This window comes from Gorilla gorilla, chromosome 14 (assembly GCF_029281585.2).
Source record: "Gorilla gorilla gorilla isolate KB3781 chromosome 14, NHGRI_mGorGor1-v2.1_pri, whole genome shotgun sequence".
In the NCBI taxonomy this organism is placed as follows: domain Eukaryota; kingdom Metazoa; phylum Chordata; class Mammalia; order Primates; family Hominidae; genus Gorilla; species Gorilla gorilla.
The window spans coordinates 58,645,936-58,667,045 of NC_073238.2; the positions used below are offsets into that span (position 1 = coordinate 58,645,936).

General features: G+C 45.1%; 1 protein-coding gene across 4 annotated transcripts in view; it reads left to right on the plus strand.

Moving 5' to 3' along the window:
- The first annotated feature begins 1,012 nt into the window (after nucleotides 1–1,012).
- The window catches only part of SERP2 (stress associated endoplasmic reticulum protein family member 2), a 39,743-nt gene continuing 19,645 nt past the window's right edge, over nucleotides 1,013–21,110 (plus strand). The window contains exons 1-4 of one of the 4 annotated variants that reach the window (XR_010130560.1): nucleotides 1,023–1,265; nucleotides 1,507–1,617; nucleotides 7,107–7,179; nucleotides 20,009–20,163. Coding sequence is in view for 2 of the 4 variants with exons in the window: in XM_055359571.2 (XP_055215546.2) it covers nucleotides 1,534–1,617; nucleotides 7,107–7,179 (157 nt within the window). In the remaining 2 variants the exon portion in view is untranslated. The other 3 variants (XM_055359571.2, XM_031001454.3, XR_010130559.1) reach the window with 3 other exon arrangements.

Sequence of the window (21,110 nt, forward strand, 5' to 3'; positions counted from 1 at the left end):
CTAGGTTACAGCAAGCAGCTCCCAGAATGGCCTTTACTGAAGCCTGAGTGACAAGAAGCCTGTAGCGGGGTGAGGGGGACCTGCTTGGAGAAAGGCCCCAAAAGAGGAGCTCTTCCTAGCTCTCCAATGACATGGGAAAATTTTACTCACACAAAATTCCCTGGAAACCCAGCCACCTCCCGCTGCAAGAGAAGGCCTAGAGATGCAGTGGCCAGAGACAGCCTCAGGCCTTCTTCCCCATGCTGGGGGTGCTGCTGCTTGCCTTCACCCCAACCCGGTATCCCCACTTCCCCCTGCCCCAGATCTCCCAGGCTGAATGTCCCCTCTTCGCCTCCACTCTTCTGAGCTTCTAAGAGCTAACTCCAAGTGAGGAACTGAACCCCTTCCACCCCTACCTCCCCAGGCAATCTGTAGAGCTCTTGAGCCCTAATACCAGTGTCTGGGAGGCGCGTAAACGCTTCCATTTTTATCCTTCCACTGCAGAAAATGCCCAGTTTAGTCTGGGAGACACTCAGACCCCTCGGCACAAGGGTGGCTAGAGAGAGGTCCAAGCTGCCCTGGGTGGGTGGGGAGTCAAGGCAGGCCAAAGCTTCAGATTTAGACAGTAACCACCAAATCCGACCTGGGCTGCAGGTCCAAGGCCTCTTCCTCTTTCCTGCATGCTCCGCTCTGCCGCTGGCCCATCTTCCAATGTAACCCCTACAACTACCAAAGCAAAAAGGCCTGTCCCAACTCCATCCTCACGGCCTGATCCCCAACCCTCAGGGGATGCCGCTTCGTGTCTCCTCTTTATTTTACAACGCGGCCCTCCTTGCAGCCCTCACGAACAGTTCTGCAGTGGGGTCCCCCAGCGTGGGGCCCTTCCCGAGACCCTTAAAGAGAAGGCTCGTTTGGTGCACCATACCCGGGCAGCGCAGGCCCGGGCCTGGCCTGGTTCTACTTGTGTTCTGAGGTCCCTGACCACCGCCTTGGGTCCAGCCCTCGTCCAGGGGGCGGCGGTGCAGGGGAGACCGCGCGGCCCAGCCTGAAGCGCGGCCGCCCTCATCCCTTCCCCAGGGCTGGGGTGGGTCACCGGCCGACAAACACAGGAGGGGCCGCGCCCCCGTCCCCGACGCGCTCACAAACGCCGTGGTCGCCCGAACCTTCGGCCCCGCAGCATTCGGCTACAGGACCGCGACACTGCAGGGCCCCGGCTCTGCGCGCTGCGCTCCGGCCGCTCGGCGCGGGAGGACGCGCGGTCGCGCCTGCCTCGGTGGCCGCGCGGGGTAGGTGGCTGCGGGGACCGGAAGGATGGCGAGGAAGTCGGAGAGGGTTTCCTGAGATGAGAGATTACTTCCGTCCGGGCTGCGGCCTCTCTCTGGAGTCGGCTAGCCGGGGCTCGGGGAGCGGGGTGCGCAGGGCTCGGGGCCACGCCTTGCCACCTGCAGCGCCCGGGTGGGCCGCTGGGGCCTCGGCGGGACGCGCTCGGCCCTGTCGCAGGAGCTAACGCAGGGGGAATCCTTGCAGGTGGGAGCATTTCAGAGCGCACAAGCCATGGTGGCCAAACAGCGGATCCGGATGGCTAACGAGAAGCACAGCAAAAACATCACCCAGAGGGGGAACGTAGCCAAAACCCTGGTAAGGCGGGGTCGGCGCCGGCCGGGCAGAGCCCTGCAGCCGGGCGGGGTGGGGGCGGAGGGGGGGCGGGGTCGGGCGGGTATCGGCGCAGGGTCCGGCCTCCCGGCTCCCGGCCCGCCCCTTCTGCGGGGTCCTGCAGAGTGGGGGCTGAGAGCTGGGTTCACGGCGGCGCGGTCTGCTTGGCGTCCTCGTGGGCGGAGAGGGCCCTGGTTGGTCGTGGCCCCTCTGGGAGTGGCCGCCTGGGCTACCAGGGAGGCGCAGAGGAGCCCTCCTCCCCCACCCGCACCCCCCGTCCCCCTGCCCGGGAGACAGCTGGGCCTTGTCCCGGAGAAAGACGGAAAGCCTCATCCTTAGGGGCCAGTTAAGTCAACTGCATGACACAGAGCCTGGAACCTAGTATGTTCTAGAACGTTTGTTGAATGAATGAATGAATCAATGGCTAAATGGAGGCCACTTGTCATCTCCTCCTCCCAGACTCCACCTGTCTTCCCTCCCCAACAGACTTGCACCAGGATCAAGTTTTCTTTCCAGCCCCTTTGTGAGGGTTTCACTGGAGGTGTTGAAAGAGCTCAAAATGGGGAGTGAGATTTGGACCCACATTCCCTCCAGCCTCTTTTTTCTCTTTTACCTCTCTTCCAGCGAGACCTCCCTCAGCCCCTAGGCTAAAGTCTAAGGGCAGCATTACTATTCTTTCCACTTGGTGAATTCAGACTCATTCTCATGGTATAACTTTAGAGACCAGTTTATTGTCAGGCATTCGGTGTCCCTAGAACTGTAAATTCAAGCTTTGCAACTGGACTTTTAAGTAAAACCTGTGTCTTACACTCAGGAGTTTCTTTTAGCAAAGCAGATTATCTTCAACAGAAAATGCGAGGCCTGTGACTTTGGACATTCAGAGGCATGAGTCGCATGGGTAGTTTGGCGAAGTTGGTCTCCAAGTATATGAGCAAAGGCGCCTGGGATCTGTTACCCCGTACAGTTAAGTGGAAATCCAGCTGAAGCCTGGAGTTTGGCTGGGAAAGCTTGCAGATTTGATGAATCAATTCCTTTTAGCCAAAGAAACTATATTGGTTTGATTAACTAAGCAAAAAGCTAGATCTGTAATCATCACACCAGAATTCTTGCAAAACCAAGCAGTATTATGGCAGAGAAACTCTAGGACCAAACTCAACTCTACTCAGAGCTTTATACACAAGTCTAAGCATAACTCAACTCTACTCAGAGCTTTATACACAAGACCTAAGTAATCCTTAAAATTCTCTCATTTAGGAATTATATCACTCAGTTGTGATTAGGCAGCAAAATGCCAAGATGCCATCAAATTGGAACCATTTTGTCACATTGATTTATGTTTTCCCTATTTTTACCGAGGAAAAAAAAATGGCTGCCCGGGTTGACATTGAGAAGCAACTTATAATTGATGTTAAGGCATGCAGGGTTTTATAACCCTAAGAGATCAATTCTTCCTTCTCAAGGGATCAGACCTGCTAACTGACACAGTGAAAAATAACTAGTCATGTGGCTCTTTTTCATGAACTAAAAAACCAGAGTTCAGTTGTCAGATCTCAGTTGACAGCTTATCTGATTACAAAAGTAAGAAGAAAACAAGAACTAATTTCTAAGGCTGTTGTATCTATTAGGTTCTGTAGACTCAGTGTCTGCCACCTCAAGTTCTTCAAGAAAACTAGAAGATGTTTGGGACCCAAAACAAAAATTATTAGCTCCAAAATAAAAGAAGAAAATGCAAAAATTGGGAAAACATTGTTTAAATACCTAGAAAAGGTACCAGTCACCTGCCATTCAACTCAATGTTCAGAGCTACATTTAAATTATATTTAATGTACAGTATGAGTTCATTTTAATATGCTCTGATATGTCATGGGGTGGCCCCCAAGAAACTCTCATAGTGCCTTGCACCTATAAGAGTTTTTAAATGGCCCAGCTAAATTTGTAATGAAAGGTTTCCAGACCAAGCCACAATCAATGTTTGCTTTGCATTGCTTGGGGGGATTTTGGTTAACGTAATTGTAAATAGATTACCATCCAATAGAAAAATGAAATTTTCTTTCAAAGAGAAACTTGATAAATCCTAAATCTCATGTTCTCAATTACAAGTCAAATATGATTATACTTTGTTAAAAGTAACTTGCAAAAGATCACTATTCAGGATGAAATTCATTAAATGGGAACAAGTATAGATTCCAACTGAAAATTCAGACTAATTATTCAGAAATAAACTTCTTTAATTGTATGCAGATGCTTCAGTATTTTATTATTAGCTAATAGCTTATGGATAAATTAATATTATTCTCCCAGATAGCAGACTAATCCAAGAAACAAGGCCGGGCGTGGTGGCTCCGCACTTTCTGTAATCTCAGCACTTTCGGAGGCCAAGGCGGATGGATCACCTGAGGTCAGGAGTTCGAAACCAGCCTGGCCAACATGGCACAACCCCGTATCTACTAAAAATACAAAAATTAGCCAGGCGTGGTGGTGGGCGCCTGTAATCCCAGCTACTCAGGAGGCTGAGGCATGAGAATCGCTTGAACCCGGGAGGCAGAGGTTGCAGACAGCCGAGATCACGCCACCGCACTCCAGTCTGGGTGACAGAGCAAGACTCCGTCTAAAAAAAAAAAGGAAACAGAGAAATGGAATAATCGTTTTGTGATTATACAGTAGTAACTTCTCCAGAATGAAGGGGGAATTTAAATTTCAGAGTTCTGAGTTACCCTACGGGTATCTTAATCACAGGGAAAGCCATTCCCTGACATTTTTGGAGCCTCAAGAAGTAGCAAACTCATGTTTGGAGTAAACCATGTCATTTGCAGAATCACTACTAGTTTTCCCCACCTTTTCCAGCCATAGAGTCAGGTTTATGTGAATTGTCCCAATGGGATTGTGCTGGGCACCCCTTCTAAAAAGTAGTCACCCAAAGCTGTCAAAAAAAAGATATATGGGTACTATGATCAGCCAAAGTCCCCAAATAATGTTGATTCCCTGGAGAATGTCATCCAAAAGGTTTTTGTGTTATATGCTCCAAGCTCTACATGCTGATCATCTGTTTTTTCTGCATATGAAAAATAAAGGACTCTATTTGGTATCTGTCCTGGGCAAGTAATTCATTATAGGCTTCTGAATTCACTTATTAGCTTTGCTGGAAATAGAGATAAAATGAATTTTTTTATATAGCATCAGTGGCACAACAGCAACAGAACTGGTTTCTGGGCAACTGTGACAAGTTCCTGGGAAGGTGGTGAAAGAGGGTGGGAAGGGGGAATGTCACACTTTGTTCAGGTAGCTTTATGAATGTTGTTTACCGGATCTGAACTTGGCCTGGCCTTAAGGGCCAAAAAATGGCACAGTTATCTTATGCAATTATTTAAGACTGATCTTGTCCTCGTCTGATTAAGAGCAGCCACCGATTCCTTTGCAGTGTGACTTGCCGGCATGTAAGTGGTGGTAGATACAGGCTTAGTCAAGGACAGAGAAGTGAATGTCTTAATCCTTAGTCAAAGTCTACCTGCCGTTGACACTTTAATCCATATTTCTCGTGTAGGAGAGATACAGGGATAATCCTACACCAATTAGGAATTATTACTAAAAAGACAATATCCTTCCTAGAACCTGTGTTTACTCTGCCTAACCTAAGAAATCTTATTTAATGAAACTTGTATGTTTATTTGTTCTTTGATGAACGCTTATTATCTCCTATGTTTAAGTTCTGTGCCAGGCATTTCTATATATTACTACATGAACAAGACATAGTCCCTGCCCTTGTGGGGTCTGTAGTCTCATAGAGAGACAGATATTAAACACATTAATTATCACAAGAATAAATATAGACCTACAAACTGTGACACATGCTATCAAGAAAAAGTATGTGGCCATACAAGTGACGAGTGGACCCAAGTGAGGTAAAAGAGAAGGGCTCTTTGGTAAGCTGAAAACTAAAGAACTGTTGCCTTATCTATGATAAAATAAATTCCTTTTTTAGATGAGAAGCCAGTTTATATTTACATTAGCCTAGAACTTAATTTTACATATAAATACAACACATATAGATTTTAGTTTTAATATATGATAAATTTTCTAGGAAAGCAACTACAGTGAAAATCAAAGGAAGATTATCCTTTTTTAAAGACGTTTTTGTTAGAAACATTACTAAAACTTGTTCAACATTTCAAAAACTTACATCCTTGATGATAGCACCACTTGTTTTTTTTGAAACACCATTACATACCTTCAGTCTGAATGTCAAGCTGTGGTATTTGTATGGATATGAACATACCTTTTAGCCCATATTTTACAATGTTGAATACAATGTTTAAATGTCAACAACATTTAATTGAAATCTGGAATTGGGTTTTATGAGATCAACCACAAATCAATACTTGTGAACATTCCACTCTACCAACACGTTTTTCTTTGTGTGTTTTGCATGTGAATTCTTTAACGTGTGTTGAATGCAGCCTATTTTTCAAGCTAATCAGAAAATAATTAGTGAGTTCTTTGTTGTTGTTTTTTTTTTCACTCTCCCATTCTATTTGAGACATTCACTTCTTTTCTGATGCATCTCTCAGAAAATATTTGTTGTTCTGACTGATTTGGGTTTAAGGACCAAGCCCTACCTGCACATAGACCTGGAGGTGTTCTGGAGGGAAGATCTTATTATGTCTGTGCTTTTGGTTTGAAAAAGCAGGAGGTCTGTAGGGCTTCATTCATGCAGTTTTGACAGTCCCCTTCTGCTTCCCGGAGAATTCAGAGACTTCTCCCAAGTGCAAGCTTTATTAAGGCTTAGGAGCTTTATTACAAAATGCTGCTTCACTCATAACCATTCACAATTGCTGTGGTGCTTCTATTGTTGCAAGGATTTCCACTGTACTGACTTCCTAATTTGGGGGTATGTAAAAGGTTTTCAGAAAATGTCTGTGCTCTGTGATCCTGCTTGGAATTCACAGATGCAAAAACTAAATATTGAATCTGTTAATGGAAAACACCCAGGCTTTATAATGAGGCAGACCTAAATTTGAATCCCAGCTCTTGCTCAAGTTAACAAACTTTGAGGCTCAGTTTCTCAACTCCAAAATGGAAATAATAATACTTGCCAGAAATAATGAATGCAGACTGCCTAGTGTAGTGCCTGACACAGAGCATACCTCAGCAGATGGCAAGTTATTATTAATATCATTTTGGTTCCTAAATCGCCGTATTGGTTTATGTATTCATACCATATCTGTCCCCAGAATATTTAAGACCACCAAGTTCACTGAGTTACAGGGATGTTAATAAGGTTATGGATGAATTTTTACAAACCTATCTCAATCCTTTTAATGGACTTCATTCATCTGTATCTGTCCACTGAGGGATTGAAACCAAGTCTGTCTCGTTCGCAGTAGAATCCCCAGCACCTAGCACAATGCCTAGTGATACTCAAATAATTGTTTATTGAGTCAATGAACCTAATCTTACTTTTTCCCATTCCCTTTTAGAGGCCGCAAGAGGAGAAATATCCTGTGGGACCATGGCTGTTGGCACTGTTTGTTTTTGTTGTCTGTGGCTCAGGTATGGGTGTTTCACTGAACTTATATCCCATGTTCTCCACTGGACTTTGAAAAACACACGTTTTCTTCACAAAGCAAATAGATGAAAAACATATTGGTATGGGATTCAAGTTTATCACTGCCTTAAGCCTTAATCTTAATGGGTTTTGATTTAGTTTCTATTCCAAATATAGGTAGAGACAGAATTAATACACTATCAAATCCTAATCATAAAATGATTACACTGAGTAGTTAAAGTGGCTGTATACACTGTAGAGTTCAGTAAAGTCTTTTTGTGCAGACATAGCCTTAAAAGGGCATTAGAACAGAAGGTGAAACACCTGTGTGCCTGTGATAAATCCACATTCCGAGAAAGGGAGAGGCCTTATGCCTTATGAGAAAGTTCTGCAGAGCTCCTAGATACAACTTCCTAGATACAACTGAGCCTTTGACCCAAGCCTTAAGGTATGGGTCACCTGATACTGTAAGGTGGCAAGTTGAGAGCTTTACTTACACACATGCAGATACACACATACACACAAATGCAGGGAAGATGAGCAGAAGCATTGTGCCATTGTTTCTAGTTACATGCTGAACTAGCCTTGACATGGTTCCTGATCCCCATATGTTGGGTCTCAGAAATCCTTGTGAGTGGAGGTCACTTCTTCTAACTACACAGCATGCCTTGAGGGATTCCCACCCTCCATCATCTCACTGTTACTGAGGGCAGGGAGGCAGAAGGTCCACATCTTCCTGCTCAGGCTTAGGCCTCCCAGCAAGACAGCCTCTGCCCCAATGACAAGAGGAGCCCATGACTAAAGATGAATCATGCATTCAAACCTAAAATCATGAAAATTAAAAAAAAAATTTAAGATGGATCAGTTCCTTTTATCTTCAAGAGACCACTCTTCCAAAGAAGCAAAAACTCTTAGGAGGAAGGAAGGATCCAAAGTACTTGGCATTATTGTTGCTTGTGGCTCAAATATTTTAAAGATGATTTGGCATTCCAAGATGAGAAAATCTTACACTCAAAGAAACACAGTTCTACTCTATTCCCAAAGAAGTATCTTTAAGGATGTCTTTTAAACAGCTGTTTACCCAATCCCTATTTGAATACTTCTTCAAAAAGCCTATTCCATGTCTGCTGGAATTCTATTAGAAATAGCTCTCCTGTTTTGAATTACACTATGCTGTCTTCTCAGTTGTTCAGATTTGAACTCCTAGGGTAACACGGAATGGACTCGTTCTCCTCAAAGCACCTTGAATCATCAGATATTTTAAAGATGACTGCCTGGTGGCTCCTTCTGCAAACTAAGCTTCCCTAAATCTCTCGACCTTGCCTCATAAGATATGGTTTCTAGACTCCTCTTCTGGATCTGCTCAATGACTTTCTTAAAGGGTAGCATTTGGCAGCGCATGCCTGTAATCCCAGCTACTTGGGAGACTGAGGCAGGAGAATCACTTGAACCCAGAAGGCAGAGGTTGCCATGAGCCAGAGATCGCGCCATTGCACTCCAGCCTGGGCAACAAGAGTGAAACTCCGTCTCAAAAAATGAGCTGGACATGGTGGCACGCACCTGTAGTCCCAGCTACTCAGGAGGCTGAGGCAGGAGAATCACTTGAACTGCAGAGGTGGAGCTTGCAGTGAGCCGAGATCATGCCATTGTACTCCTTCCTGGGCAACTGAGCGAGACTCCGTCTCAAAAAAAAAGTATAGCATTTGCAACTGCAGAAGGTGGTCTAGAAGCAGTGTGACCACCACAGAGGCAGTAGGATTGTCACTGCCCTTGATTTTGCTCACCTCTCTGCCTCTATTAATGTGACCCAGGCTTGCAGTTACTTTTTAACAGTTGCAGCACATCCTTGACTCACGTCTAGCTGATGGCCAGCCAGGTGCCACCCAGCTCTTCCTCAGATAAACTTCCTGCAACCCCAGAAACACATCTACATACCCCTTTATCCCAAGTCTCTCCTGTCTCCATCACATATTATTTTATTTTACTCATGACCCTCATCAGCAGTTGCAGTTATTTAGTTTACTTACTTAGGTTCATTTCCCTCCAGTAGGATATAAGCTCAGGGGAGACAGTGTTTACTTTTCATTAAATTTGTAGATCCTAGTTTAGTATTTAGCAATAGTTAGTGCTTAGGATGGATGGATGGATGGATGGATGGATGGATGGATGGATGGATGGATGGATAAAGCCAGATATTCCTCATACTGTAGATATCTAGTTGACCTTTTTTGAGACCTAATATAAAACTTTATGACTTTTTTTTAATTCTCAAAGAAGAATGATTACTTCTATTAAAATTTTAGGCTGGGTGCGGTGGCTCACTCCTGTAATCCCAGCATTTGGGAGGCCGAGGCGGGCAGATCATGAGGTCAGGAGATAAGACCATCCTGGCTAACAACGATGAAGCCCCGTCTCTACTAAAAATACAAAAAAATTAGCCGGACCTGGTGGCAGGTGCCTGTAGTCCCAGCTACTTGGGAGGCTGAGGCAGGAGAATGGCGTGAACCCGGGAGGTGGAGCTTGCAGTGAGCCGAGATTGCGCCACTGCATTCCAGCCTGGGCGACAGAGCGAGACTCCATCTCAAAAAAAAAAAAAATTTATTGTTGGTTATCATTTATCTTTTTATGCCATGTCCATAAAGTTCAGAAACATAGATTAACATGTATAATAAATGGCTTACTGATATTACATTATAATATATAATATGGTCAATGACATTACATGAGATATTCATGTATTGTCCTTCATTAGTAATGTGTAAGTCCAAGCACTGTGCAAAATTGCAATGAATATGGTACATTAATGCAGCATTTCCATCAATACCTACATATTCATCTGTGATGCATTGCCTCAGATGATCTGTCTCTGGTTTTCAACCAAGAACAAAATAAAAACAAACAAAACTATGCCTTTATCATACCACAGGAAAATCAAGAAAATAAACCTGTACAAAAAAGTTAGCTATGTTTTCAGGCTGTATGACCAGTCTGTAGATTGTCAGACCTTGAACTTTAAGCCTCTGATCTACTTACCCTTTTTTCCCAGTGTTATGGTCTCTGAAAGTATATTATTCTTCCAAGTCACTGATAAAAGTCTAGACTTGGAGAAACCCACAGAACACAATTAGAGACAACCTCTTTCAGGTTGACTTTGAGCCTCTAAGCAAAACTCATTGAAGCAATCATCATGTCTTGAGGGTCCCCTCTGTGCCTGGCACTGTGCCGGGCTTTGGAAATACAATCCTGTTTGGGTACTTGCAGGCATTGGGAGAGGCAGATAAGGAAGCTGTCAGTTGCAGCCCAGGGAAAGCGCACTGCGATAGTGACAGCAGAGTTTACAGGGTGCTTGGCTGGCATGGATAAGGAACTTCTAAATCATACTCAGCAGAAGAGAAAGTTTCCAAGGGGAGGTGCTGTTTGAGCGGAGTCTTGAAGAACAAACAGCCAGACAAAGGGTGTGAGGAAGGTGACTCTGCATGGGAACACTATGTGGCGGTGGCATGGTGGCTTCAGAGAATGTGCTGGGCTCAAGAATATAAGGTGCTCAGAATGGCCAAAGCCTACTCTCAGGCATCCCTGAGCCCCGTGACCAAGCCACCTGTATTGTCAAGGGTCTAAGTAGATAAAGATATATATAGGCTTCAAGATACACAGTAACTGTGGCCTTCTCCAGTCTTCCCCCTTAGGCAGCCTATAAGGGAAAAAGCCAGTAAAGTCATTTGGCGTGGCTTATTTTTCTCAAACCCATGCCAACTCTCAAAACCCATCTCTTCCTTTTTGGAGGGCTTAAAAAACTATTATATGGCCTAAACTTTTGCCTGGCTTACCAGCCCATACAGCAGGACCTGTATCTTTCCCTCTTGGGTAAATTGGGACATTTGCTAACAAGCATCTTTTGGAACTCTCCTGGTCTCCAGCGGTTTCCTAGGGATTAAGTATGTTAGCTCCACCTCTCTGGAGGTTTGGTTTTTTTTTTTTTTTGAGACAGAGTCTCGTTCTATTGCCAGGCTGGAGTGCAGTGGCGCAATCTCGGCCCACTGCAACCTCCACCTCCCAGGTTCAAGCGATTCTCCTGCCTCAGCCTCCTGAGTAGCTGGAACTGCAGGCACGCGCCACCATGCCCAGCTAATTTTTTTTTTTTTTTTAGTAGTGATGGGGTTTCACCATGTTGGCCAGGATGGTCTTGATCTCTTGACCTCATGATCCGCCCACCTTGGCCTCCCAAAGTGCTGGGATTACAGGCATGAGCCAATGCGCTCGGCCACCCAGGGCTCTTTCAATGATGCTGATTTAAAGCTTTCTAGTTATAAAGCCATTTTGCTTTTATGGAGAGGTTAGACATGAAACGAGAGTTGAGCCATCTTACTTTCTCTGTCTTCTGTTAACATGCTATCGTGATCCCTAAGCAATGGGCCTCATCCCTTTTTTAATCATAACTAAAAATAATTCACCACCACCTTTTTTTTTTCTTGCCAACTTTAGCAATTTTTTTGCAAGCCTCAGCTCAAGTCGGGCACGGTTCTCACAGAAATGTGTCACTCTTCTCAGCTTGTCCTTGGTACTGTGCTCTTCCTTCTATCTTTGTACATGTCCTTTTCTAAACGGAACATGTCATGGGAAACACAATAGCTCCTTTAGATCCGTCCCTGTTGCCACCTCTCTGGACTTAGTCACGATTCATTTCTTCTTGCAGAACCGACGATTCCCTCTTGAGTTTATCCTGTTTTAGGGTCACAGGCCATAAGTGCCTACCCTTCTTTTCTCTACATTTAAACGAATGTGCGGTCCTCAAGTCTAGCCCATTTGTCAGCTGCTTTGCTTTAGGTAATGAGCTTTCTGGTAGGTGCTGGGATAGTTGAAGCTCTCATCGGTGGTATGTCTCACCTCTGTTCCAGCTTTGTAATCTGAAATAGGAAAATCCCCTACATCTCACATCTGCCTGTTTGCAGCATGCACACCTGCACCCGCACACCTGCCCTGGCCTGCAACACTCAGGCCAAATGCACTGGAGTGTCTTGTAGGATTTCCACATATCTGCAGACAGATAGACCCTTTTCCTATTCCCTTCTATTAGCTCTCCTTTGAACAAGATACACCCCTATGCCAGGCTCAAGTTCCATTTCACCAGGTTCCAGTGGGACCTTGGAGGTCATATGGCCTTTCTTTGCATTCATGTGGTTGGTTACTCTTATTTTATATGTTTTTATACAGATGCTAAGGAAAAAGGCGAAATCTTCTAATATTAATAAAGATGTTGATCATTGATGTGAGTCTCTTGACAGTCTCACTTGCTTTCATTACCTTACTCTATTAACCCACTTTTCTCATTGGTGATTGGTTGGGCAAAGTGCTCTTTTTAGAAATAGTGCCAGTGTACCTAGGGTAAATAAATATTCAGGTCAGGCAGACAGTAATGAATGCACATTTTATCTGTTTTTCTGGCTGTCTTCTGGGAAAGAGTTAGGACTGGTAAGAAGCTGGCATTTAAGTATGTGCTCACTTATTGGTCACCCTTTCTCTGTTTTATGTGGAAAAACAGGTTAACAAGCCTGTAAAAAGTCTACAGGACCCCTTTCTTATAGACAGTTGTGGGTCACTGCCATCACTTGCCTCCTGCTTCTCAGCTTCTCTCCTGTGGCTTCCTCCTCCTCTGCATGTGCCTTTCATGCCTGCCATCCTAGTAAGAGCAAGATAATGAAAAGGAAGGAATGAGGACTGGGAGAGTAGTGAGGGGACACAGTCCAGGCACCCAGAGACCCCTGGCATAAACACGCACTCAGGGAATGCCACCCCTCACTGCAAAGCCAGATGGGAGCAACAGACCTCCCGGGGCTGCCCCACGCCCCCCAGATCTGAGCGAACCCCAGCCCTGTTCTGTCTTAGGCACTTGGTGGAAACCTCTAATACATTGCCCTGGTGAGAGGGAGTTTGGGGAGGTTATCTAAATACACCCTTTTCAGAATAAGCAAATTTCTACTTTCCATGATTGCAAAAGTTGTCTTAGGCAAGGGACTGCTTTGAAAACTGACCAACTGGCACTCAGAATAGGAGGCCTCTGAAGGGAGGATAGTTTCAGGATCTGCCAGATGTCAGTTTTGGGCCTAGATTCACTTTTGTCAGCTGAATGACCTTGGACAAGGTATTTACTCTTGGTATTCATTCCCTTATCAAGAAAATGGGGATAATGAGCAGCCCTCCCAAGGTGTCCTGGCATTGAGCAGCTCTGGGGATCTAAGTGCAGGCCCATAGCAAGCCCAAAGCCTGCAGCTACAGTCACCACCACCTCTGTCCTTGTAGCCCTCATGGGAAACAGGGGCACCACGGGACCATCGGTTGTGCTGTGGGGTGCTTCAACTCCCACATGCCTTTCATCCTTCCAGGCTGCATGTTCAGTTGCAGACTCGACCTCTCACATTGGTCTCAATCTATCAGCAACCCATGGGCCCTGCCTCTTCACTCCACGGATGAGTGGGAGCAATGTAAGTGATAACACTTTGGATGCATGAGGCTGTTTTCCCATGTGATAAAGCGTCAAGTCTTCCCCACAGAGGGAGAAGGAACACCAATATGCAGACCACAATCAATGAACAGCAGTTTGTCCTTTAATTTGAATGTCAGGAAAAAAAAAATGTGAGTTTCATTTCCTTAAAGCAACCCCAATCCACCACTCTTTTGCTGTAAAAGTTATCTTTATGAGATACAAAAGCTTTGGGAATAGTATATTCTTCTGAGACACGGTATTATCCAATTAGAACATCTCAGGGCTGTATCTTGTTTCTTGTTGTTTAATTTGATAACCAGTTTTTTTTTTTCTTTTTTGAGACAGTCTCACTGTTGCTCAGGCTGGAGTGCATTGGCACCATCTTAGCTCACTGCAGCCTCCACCTCCTGGGTTCAAGTGATTCTCCTGTCTCAGCTTCCCAAGTAGCTGGGATTATAGGCATGCGCCACCATGCCCAGCTAATTTTTGTATTTTTAGTAGAGACAGGGTTTCACCCTGTTGTTGAGGCTGGTCTCAAACTCCTGGCCTCAAGTGATCGGCCCTCCTCGGCCTCCCAAAGTGCTGGGATTACAGGCGTGAGCCACCGCACCCAGACAGCTTTGTTAATATATAGATTATGTAAGAAATCAAAAACCCATTTCTTAATCAATACCTGTTATGGGTCTGCTCAGATTATTAACCCAAATAGGCCAGAAACTTCTTGTCAAACCTTAGCCTGGGATTTTGTTTTGCTTGAGTCTGTTTAACTGGCTGGATTTGCCTCTACTTGATCTACTAGGACCCAGATCCACATCGAAGGCCAAGGGATTTCAGTGCCCTCATAAGAGACTTTGCCCTTTTTTTCTCTCCCCTTTTAATACAAGTATTATCTTCCATTTCTGCAGGCAGTGGGGCCTCTTTCCAGATAAGCAGCTCATCCTGGCTCTGTCAGTCCCGGGTTTTGAAACCTGCCTCTTTGGAGAGCTGTTTGAAAGCTTCTGAAGAATGCTTGCTTTTATCTCAAGACTCAGAGGCAAGCATTAGCTGGAATGTCTGTCTGAGACCGTTCCCCACAAAGATACTGTCACACAGATAGGTCAACTGCTATCTTCTCAAGGCACTTGCAGACTTGACATGCTTCCCCAGCCCATTCATGGACCTAGTCACTGCTGTTCGTGCCCAGAGCCCTCTCCTCTGGGCGTTTTCTTTCCCTTTTGTCCCCAGCTCTTGTGTGAGCCTTACTGAGAAGGACTCTCGGGCTATACCAATGCTTAGTGGGAAAGTGGGCTGCAGTTGATTGGTAATGTCTGTCCTGAACACAATATGGCTGGCAGGGCCACGTCCTCATCTTTGCTGTCCTTAGCCTAAACTTTTTATAAGGTTATTGCCACGGTATTCACAAGACAGCTGTCTTCGGCATTTCCAGCTTTCCTCTTTGACCAGAATGCCTCCTGGACTTGGTGAAACGAGGTCTTTTCCTTAATATGCTACCTGTTTGGATAATTTTATTCAGAGTCAGCCTATACATGTTTCTTGTGGTCTCACAGTATTATTTACCTTTTCTGAGCTCTGGGTGTGATACCCTACATTGACAGGATGCAGCAATCTGAGATGCCACTCTTTGCAATACGGTTGTATTTCTCTCTGTCCTGATGTCTCAGTGATAGTTTCAGGCAGCATCAATGGAGTCACCATCTAATTCCCATCATCCTTGGACTCTCAGAGGGAAACTCTTAAATACCAGCCATGCCCCAGTTCCATCCCTCAGACTATTTCTCCCTCATGTATTCCTAATTTCAATTTTATTTCTCTTTCTCTGGCCAACCCTGATATTCATTTCCTAATTAGAGATTATGAGGATCTTAATGGTGACCAAAGCCTGGCTATTCTTGAAACTGACAAACGTTTATTCCCATCAAAGGGAAACCTCTGGGGTAACAGGATTAACTAGTGACTGTTATTTTCTTCAGTTTCCTATAGTTTCCAAATTTGTCAATCAGCATATATTACTTTTATAAGCAGAAAAAAATGTGTTTAAAAAAATCTAGACTAGTGGTTTTTGGTCTTTTTTTTTTTTAAGCTGCAGAACTTTGTTCAAATCTTAGAGGGAAATAAATGAAACAGCAGCTGTTCTGGTTGAAGTGAAGTCTGTGTATGTTTCTGTTTGCATTTGTGTGTGTGTGTTTGTATATGTGGGTTTTTTTGTGTGTGTGTTTCCATGTGTGTGTATTTGTGAATGCATATGTGTTAGTGTGTTCATGAATGTGTGCGTATGTATATGCATGCATATGCATGCTTGCATGTCTGTGTGTATGTACAGTATATCTCCCTATGTTGCTGGATATTATGACTTTCTTATCGCCAAAAGGGAGCACACATCTAGACTCTCTTTGCCCATCAAATAGGAAATTGTGCCTGGCTCCAGGGCTGGCCTCTGTTATTGCAGAGTTAATGCCTTTCAACAAAGAGCCTGTGAGGTTTATCAGGCACCATCCGTTGGGAGTCGCTCTGCCATTTCTGTGCAAGGACATTCCTTTCGTCTGTCAGTTAACAGGCAGCACTTTCCCCCTGTATTCTCCAGGGCCTCTGCCTGCTGCGGGTCGGGGGAGGGGAGAGAGATCATGTCACAGACAGGTCCTTTTTCAGGACAGCCTTTTCAGAACAGATGTGAAGAAGTGATTCTCTGAGATGTCCTTGGCAGGGCCTGAATCCTCCCATTCTCCCAGCCTTGTGTTTTGGATGGTCCAGGTCTCTCCCTGTATGAATGTGCTGGAGGCCTCTCCATTTCTGGAAGGGCCACACCCAAACTTGCCCCAGGACTGGCTGTTCTGTTAAGGATGGTGAGGAAGAAGAAAAGTACGTCACACACATGCCAGGGACATATGGGAGGCCAAAGAGACACTCTTTTCAGTGCTCTCTCCTCCCGCTCCCCGTGTGGCTACAAGTTTTGTGGCAAAATGTCTTTGAGCCCAAAGGTTGAGGAGCCAGAATGGAGCCTTTTGCAACAACTAAGAAACGTTTCTTTGTGAAATGTTAGGTGCTCTCTGAAATCTTTTGGGGACACAAAATTTGAGGAAGGTCTATATTTTGTGGTGTATTGGGTGAAAGCCACCACACTAGCATGTGCACATGCCATAGGGAGGAAGTTAACATGGTTGCTAAGAGCTACAACTTCAGGGCCAGACTTTGTGTATTTGAAACCACCTACTAGCTATGTAGCCTTGTCTAAGATACTTACACCGACTCTAAGACTCAGTTCTTCTCTTCTTAAAAGAGGATGGTACTGGTTCCTAACTCCTGAGACTCTCAGGACTATTAATCCTGAGGATTAACTGAGGCAATGCATGTGGAATGTTTAGTGGAGTGACAGTATTGGCTTTATAAGTGTTTGCTGTTCTTGTAATTATGTTTATGGTCTTGCTCACCCTGCCCTCCCAACTCTCCACCTCCCTGGGAAGGTCCTTACTAAAGCTCTGAATGCTTAAGAGGGAAGAAATAAAATTTTGCCCATTTTGGTAGCTTTGCTTTTTGATGGTGAGAAAATTTGTAGTGGGTGAGCATAGCACTGAGATATTGGGGAACCTCCATGAGCCGAGACCAGCAGCCCCCCTGGATAGATAAAGGATAGGGTTTGTAAACCAGAGAGTCAGTGGTGTCACCTCTACAGGGATAGCTAGAACCTCTCTAAGTCTAGAAAGAATTCTTTATAAACTAGCCCATGAGGGTGAGCAAGATCTGTTCATACAACTGTTTTGGCTACCATTTATTGAGGACTGACTACTTGTAATGCCAGGCTCTACACATACATCTTCTCCTCTGGTCACACAATCCCTGCAAAGATGCCATTACACTCATTTTTCCAAATCACGAAACTGAGGCTCATAGAGGAATTTGGCCAATGTCCCATAGCTAAAAAGTAAGAGAGCTAGTCCCCAAACCTACTTCTTTCAGACTCTAAAACCCATCTGTTTTCCATTACCCTGCATTCCCTCTCTCTTACTGTTTCCCTAGAAGTTCTATGGAGCAAAAGTTTTCCACCAATTTAGGCCTTTAGCATATGACTGTGTATTGAAAAAAGCTCCTGCTAAAACATCCCCTATTTTTCCTGCCAGAAAAAGTGTATTTTCCAGAGGTTCCTGATGTGCAGCCATCCTGGGTCTTGCTCCCAGATGGAGAAAGACTTGACCCAGCCACAGGCTGCCTCTTGGTTGGGCCACCGGTGTCCCCACCCACCTGCCCTGGACACTTGCTCCAGGACAGACTTGAATTCGCCATATTTGCAGGTCAGCCACATAAATTGGCCTTTCCTGGAGACTGCCAGAACTTTCTCAAAGTTGTAACATCCAGAGGGAGTCACCCCACCCCCAAGACCGGCAACTGAGATGTTTCAGGAACTGGCTGGCCCTGAAGGAAAGACTGAGGCCATTCATCTGCTCTGGAGTTCATCCTTGGGATCTGAGATGCACAGCCTGAAGACATCTCATCAGCCATCGGCTCCCTTAAGGTGACCTGCAGCCTCCTTTGTGCCCTGGGGGCATTTGGGATTGTGTAGAGGCTCTCTCTCAGAAGCATCTTTCTGTTATTTTAATGCGGATAGAAAGCTTTACATTCTTTGCTAATAACATCTGGGTTTTAATAGTGCCTCCTTGCCCTGGCTGTCTCCAGCATCTCTCTTTTTTCCCTCTTCTCCATCTCTAGAGAAGCCACCAGAAAATGGCATCTTGCTTTTGACTTTCTTTGTGCTGATTCTTTTAGAGAACTTAGTGATCCACTTTGCAATGTCTTGTCTCCTAACATTTCAGCTTGTTTCTCAGAGGGCCTGTACTTTGCTTTCTACCAGCTCTTTCATCATTTTCATTTTCTTTAATGAAAAATAAGCAAAACTGTATGATTTCTAGGTTGTCTTCTTCTCCTAAAGGATATTCTTCTTCCGGCCTCTCTTAATCTCTCTTCTCAGCAACTCCCTTGATCTCTTTTATCATCAATTTATTGTCAATAAAAGTGGCTTTAGGAAGCCTCCTGTTATCTGGCAGGGTTCCAGCTTTCTGACACTTTCCTATGGGACCCACTTGTTATGTCATCCCTGTGTCCTGGCACTCCCTCTTAGCTGGGGAGGGTCAGTCCCCAGGGTGAGAGTCGGTTGGGATGGCCCATTATCAGGCCTTTAGGAGTTTATGGTCTTGTACTTCCCCTTCGAAGACTGAGCTTTAGAGACATTTGGATCTAAAGGCAGCCATTTGATGCTGACTCTTTGGGTTTGCAAAGTAGTCATTTGAGGTTTTTAAAATGTAATTTCCTCTGTGCTCTTTGCAATCGTTCACTTTTCAGTAATTCAATAATATTTACAGAGGACCTACTTTGTGCCATACCTGGTCCCTGTTATCCTGGAGCTTATAGTCTAATGGCAAAGAAAGATGAGTTAATCAAGTAATCACACCAAAACACTTTCAATTCAGCCATGAAACTGTACAATTTCAGCCATGAAACGATGTAAAGGAGAGGCACATGGGGCTATGAAATCATATAATGCAAAGGACTGGTGTACTCTCAGGTAAGTGCTTCTCAAAGTGTGGTCCCTGGACAGGCATCTCAACATCTCCTGTGAACTTGTTAGAAACACAGATTCTCAGTCCCTTAACTCCAGGGTTTGGGGGGAAGGTGTCCAGCATTTGCACTTTAACCTGTCCCCAAGAGACTGTGATGCATGCTCAAGTCTGAGAACCTCTGCTCCAGGTGATCAAAGAAGGCTTCTCTGAAGACATTAAATTTTGGTTGATGAAGGAAACTAGGGAATAGGGTGGGGTAGAAGTATTTCAGACAGAAAGAATGGCATGTGTAAAAGCCCTGTGGTCTCACTCCTGTAAATCCCAGCACTTTGGGAGGCCGAGGCGGGTGGGTCATGAGACCAAGAGATTGACACCATCCTGGCCAACACAGTGAAACCCCGTCTCTATTAAAAATACAAAAAAAATTAGCTGGGCATGGTGGTGCGCTCCTGTAGTCCCAGCTACTCAGGAGGCTAAGGCTGGAGAATCGCTTGAACCCGGAAGGCAGAGGTTGCAGTAAGCCGAGATCGTGCCACTGCTCTCTAGGCTGGTGACAGAGTGAGACTCCGTCTCAAAAAAAAAAAAAAAAAAAAAAGCCCTGTGGTGAGAGCAGGAGAGCAGGGAGCTTTTGAAAACATGAGGGAGTACCCCAAGCAAGGAGAAGAGTGATACAAGCTGAGTCTGACAGATCTGGACAGGGGCCATGATGTGCAGGTCATGGAGGCCTCATCAGGGATTGGGCAACGGGAAGCTTTTGATGTGCAGTAAACACGGGAGTGACAATATATTATTTGCTTTTATTGAAAGGATAATTCTAGCTACAGTATGGAGAAAGGACGGAAGAAGAGCAAGAGTCGAGCACTGGGAGGGCCTCACTGGGGTCTTGGGGAGGATGATGGTAACTTGGACTAAGGTGGCTTCTGAGGAATGGAAAGAAGGGTGCATAATCACAAGATTCCCAGGTAAAATCCACAGGTCTTGGTTATCAATTGGAGGTGTCAGGAAGGACTGTGGTGTTTTGAGTCTACATCCAAGATGGAAGATAATGATGCCAGTTTTAGCAGTGGGACGAGATCATGAGAAGGTCCTGTTGAGTCCGAGGTACCTCTGAGCCACCCAGCTGTAGATATCAACTAGATAGTGGAAGGTGTGCTGGAGCTCAGAGAAGTCAGGGCTGGAGATACACATTTGTGCATCATCAACAGCTAGGTGGCAATTCAAACTGTGGGCTGGGTGGCATTGCCTAAGGAGAAAGAACGTAAGGAGAAGAAAGCCAGTGACGTTCATTGCAGAATGTCAGCGCTATGTTTAATGGTCAAGTGGATTGTTTCCTCTAAAACAAGTTTAGAGGAAAGATCCAAGAGAAGGAGGAAAATTAGAACCTAGAAGACCATGGTTTCACAGAGGCCAAGGGAAAAGAGTTTCAAGCAGGAAGTGCCCAGCGGGGGTGAGCAGGGGGTAAGGCAAAAGAAGGTGGAAGAACGCCTGTTACACTAAGTGACTCAAAAGTCATTTGTGACTTTAGCAAAAGATATTCAATGGAGGGAAGAGAGCAGAAGCTAAAATGAGGTGGATTGACGCGAGAATAGCAGGTAAGAGAGTGCAGAAAGTGAGCATAGACAGCTCTTTAGAAATGGTTGTGAAGAGGAAGAGAGGGCCCCGTGGATGGGGATGTGGAGTCAGGCAGATAGCTCTGGTGTATTTGATTTTTCAGTGGGAGTGCTCCTAGCATGTTAAAGCCTAAAGACTTTGTTGAAAGGGGTGCTGAAAAAAGAGAAATGGGATCATCTAAGGTTACCAAGGGCCAGGATCCTTGACACAGGTAGGAGGATGCAGAGGCTTCATCGGTCTGGTAGCTCCTGCTCTCCCCTGGACTTTTCTGAACCTCTGGGACCTGCCCACGCCCTGA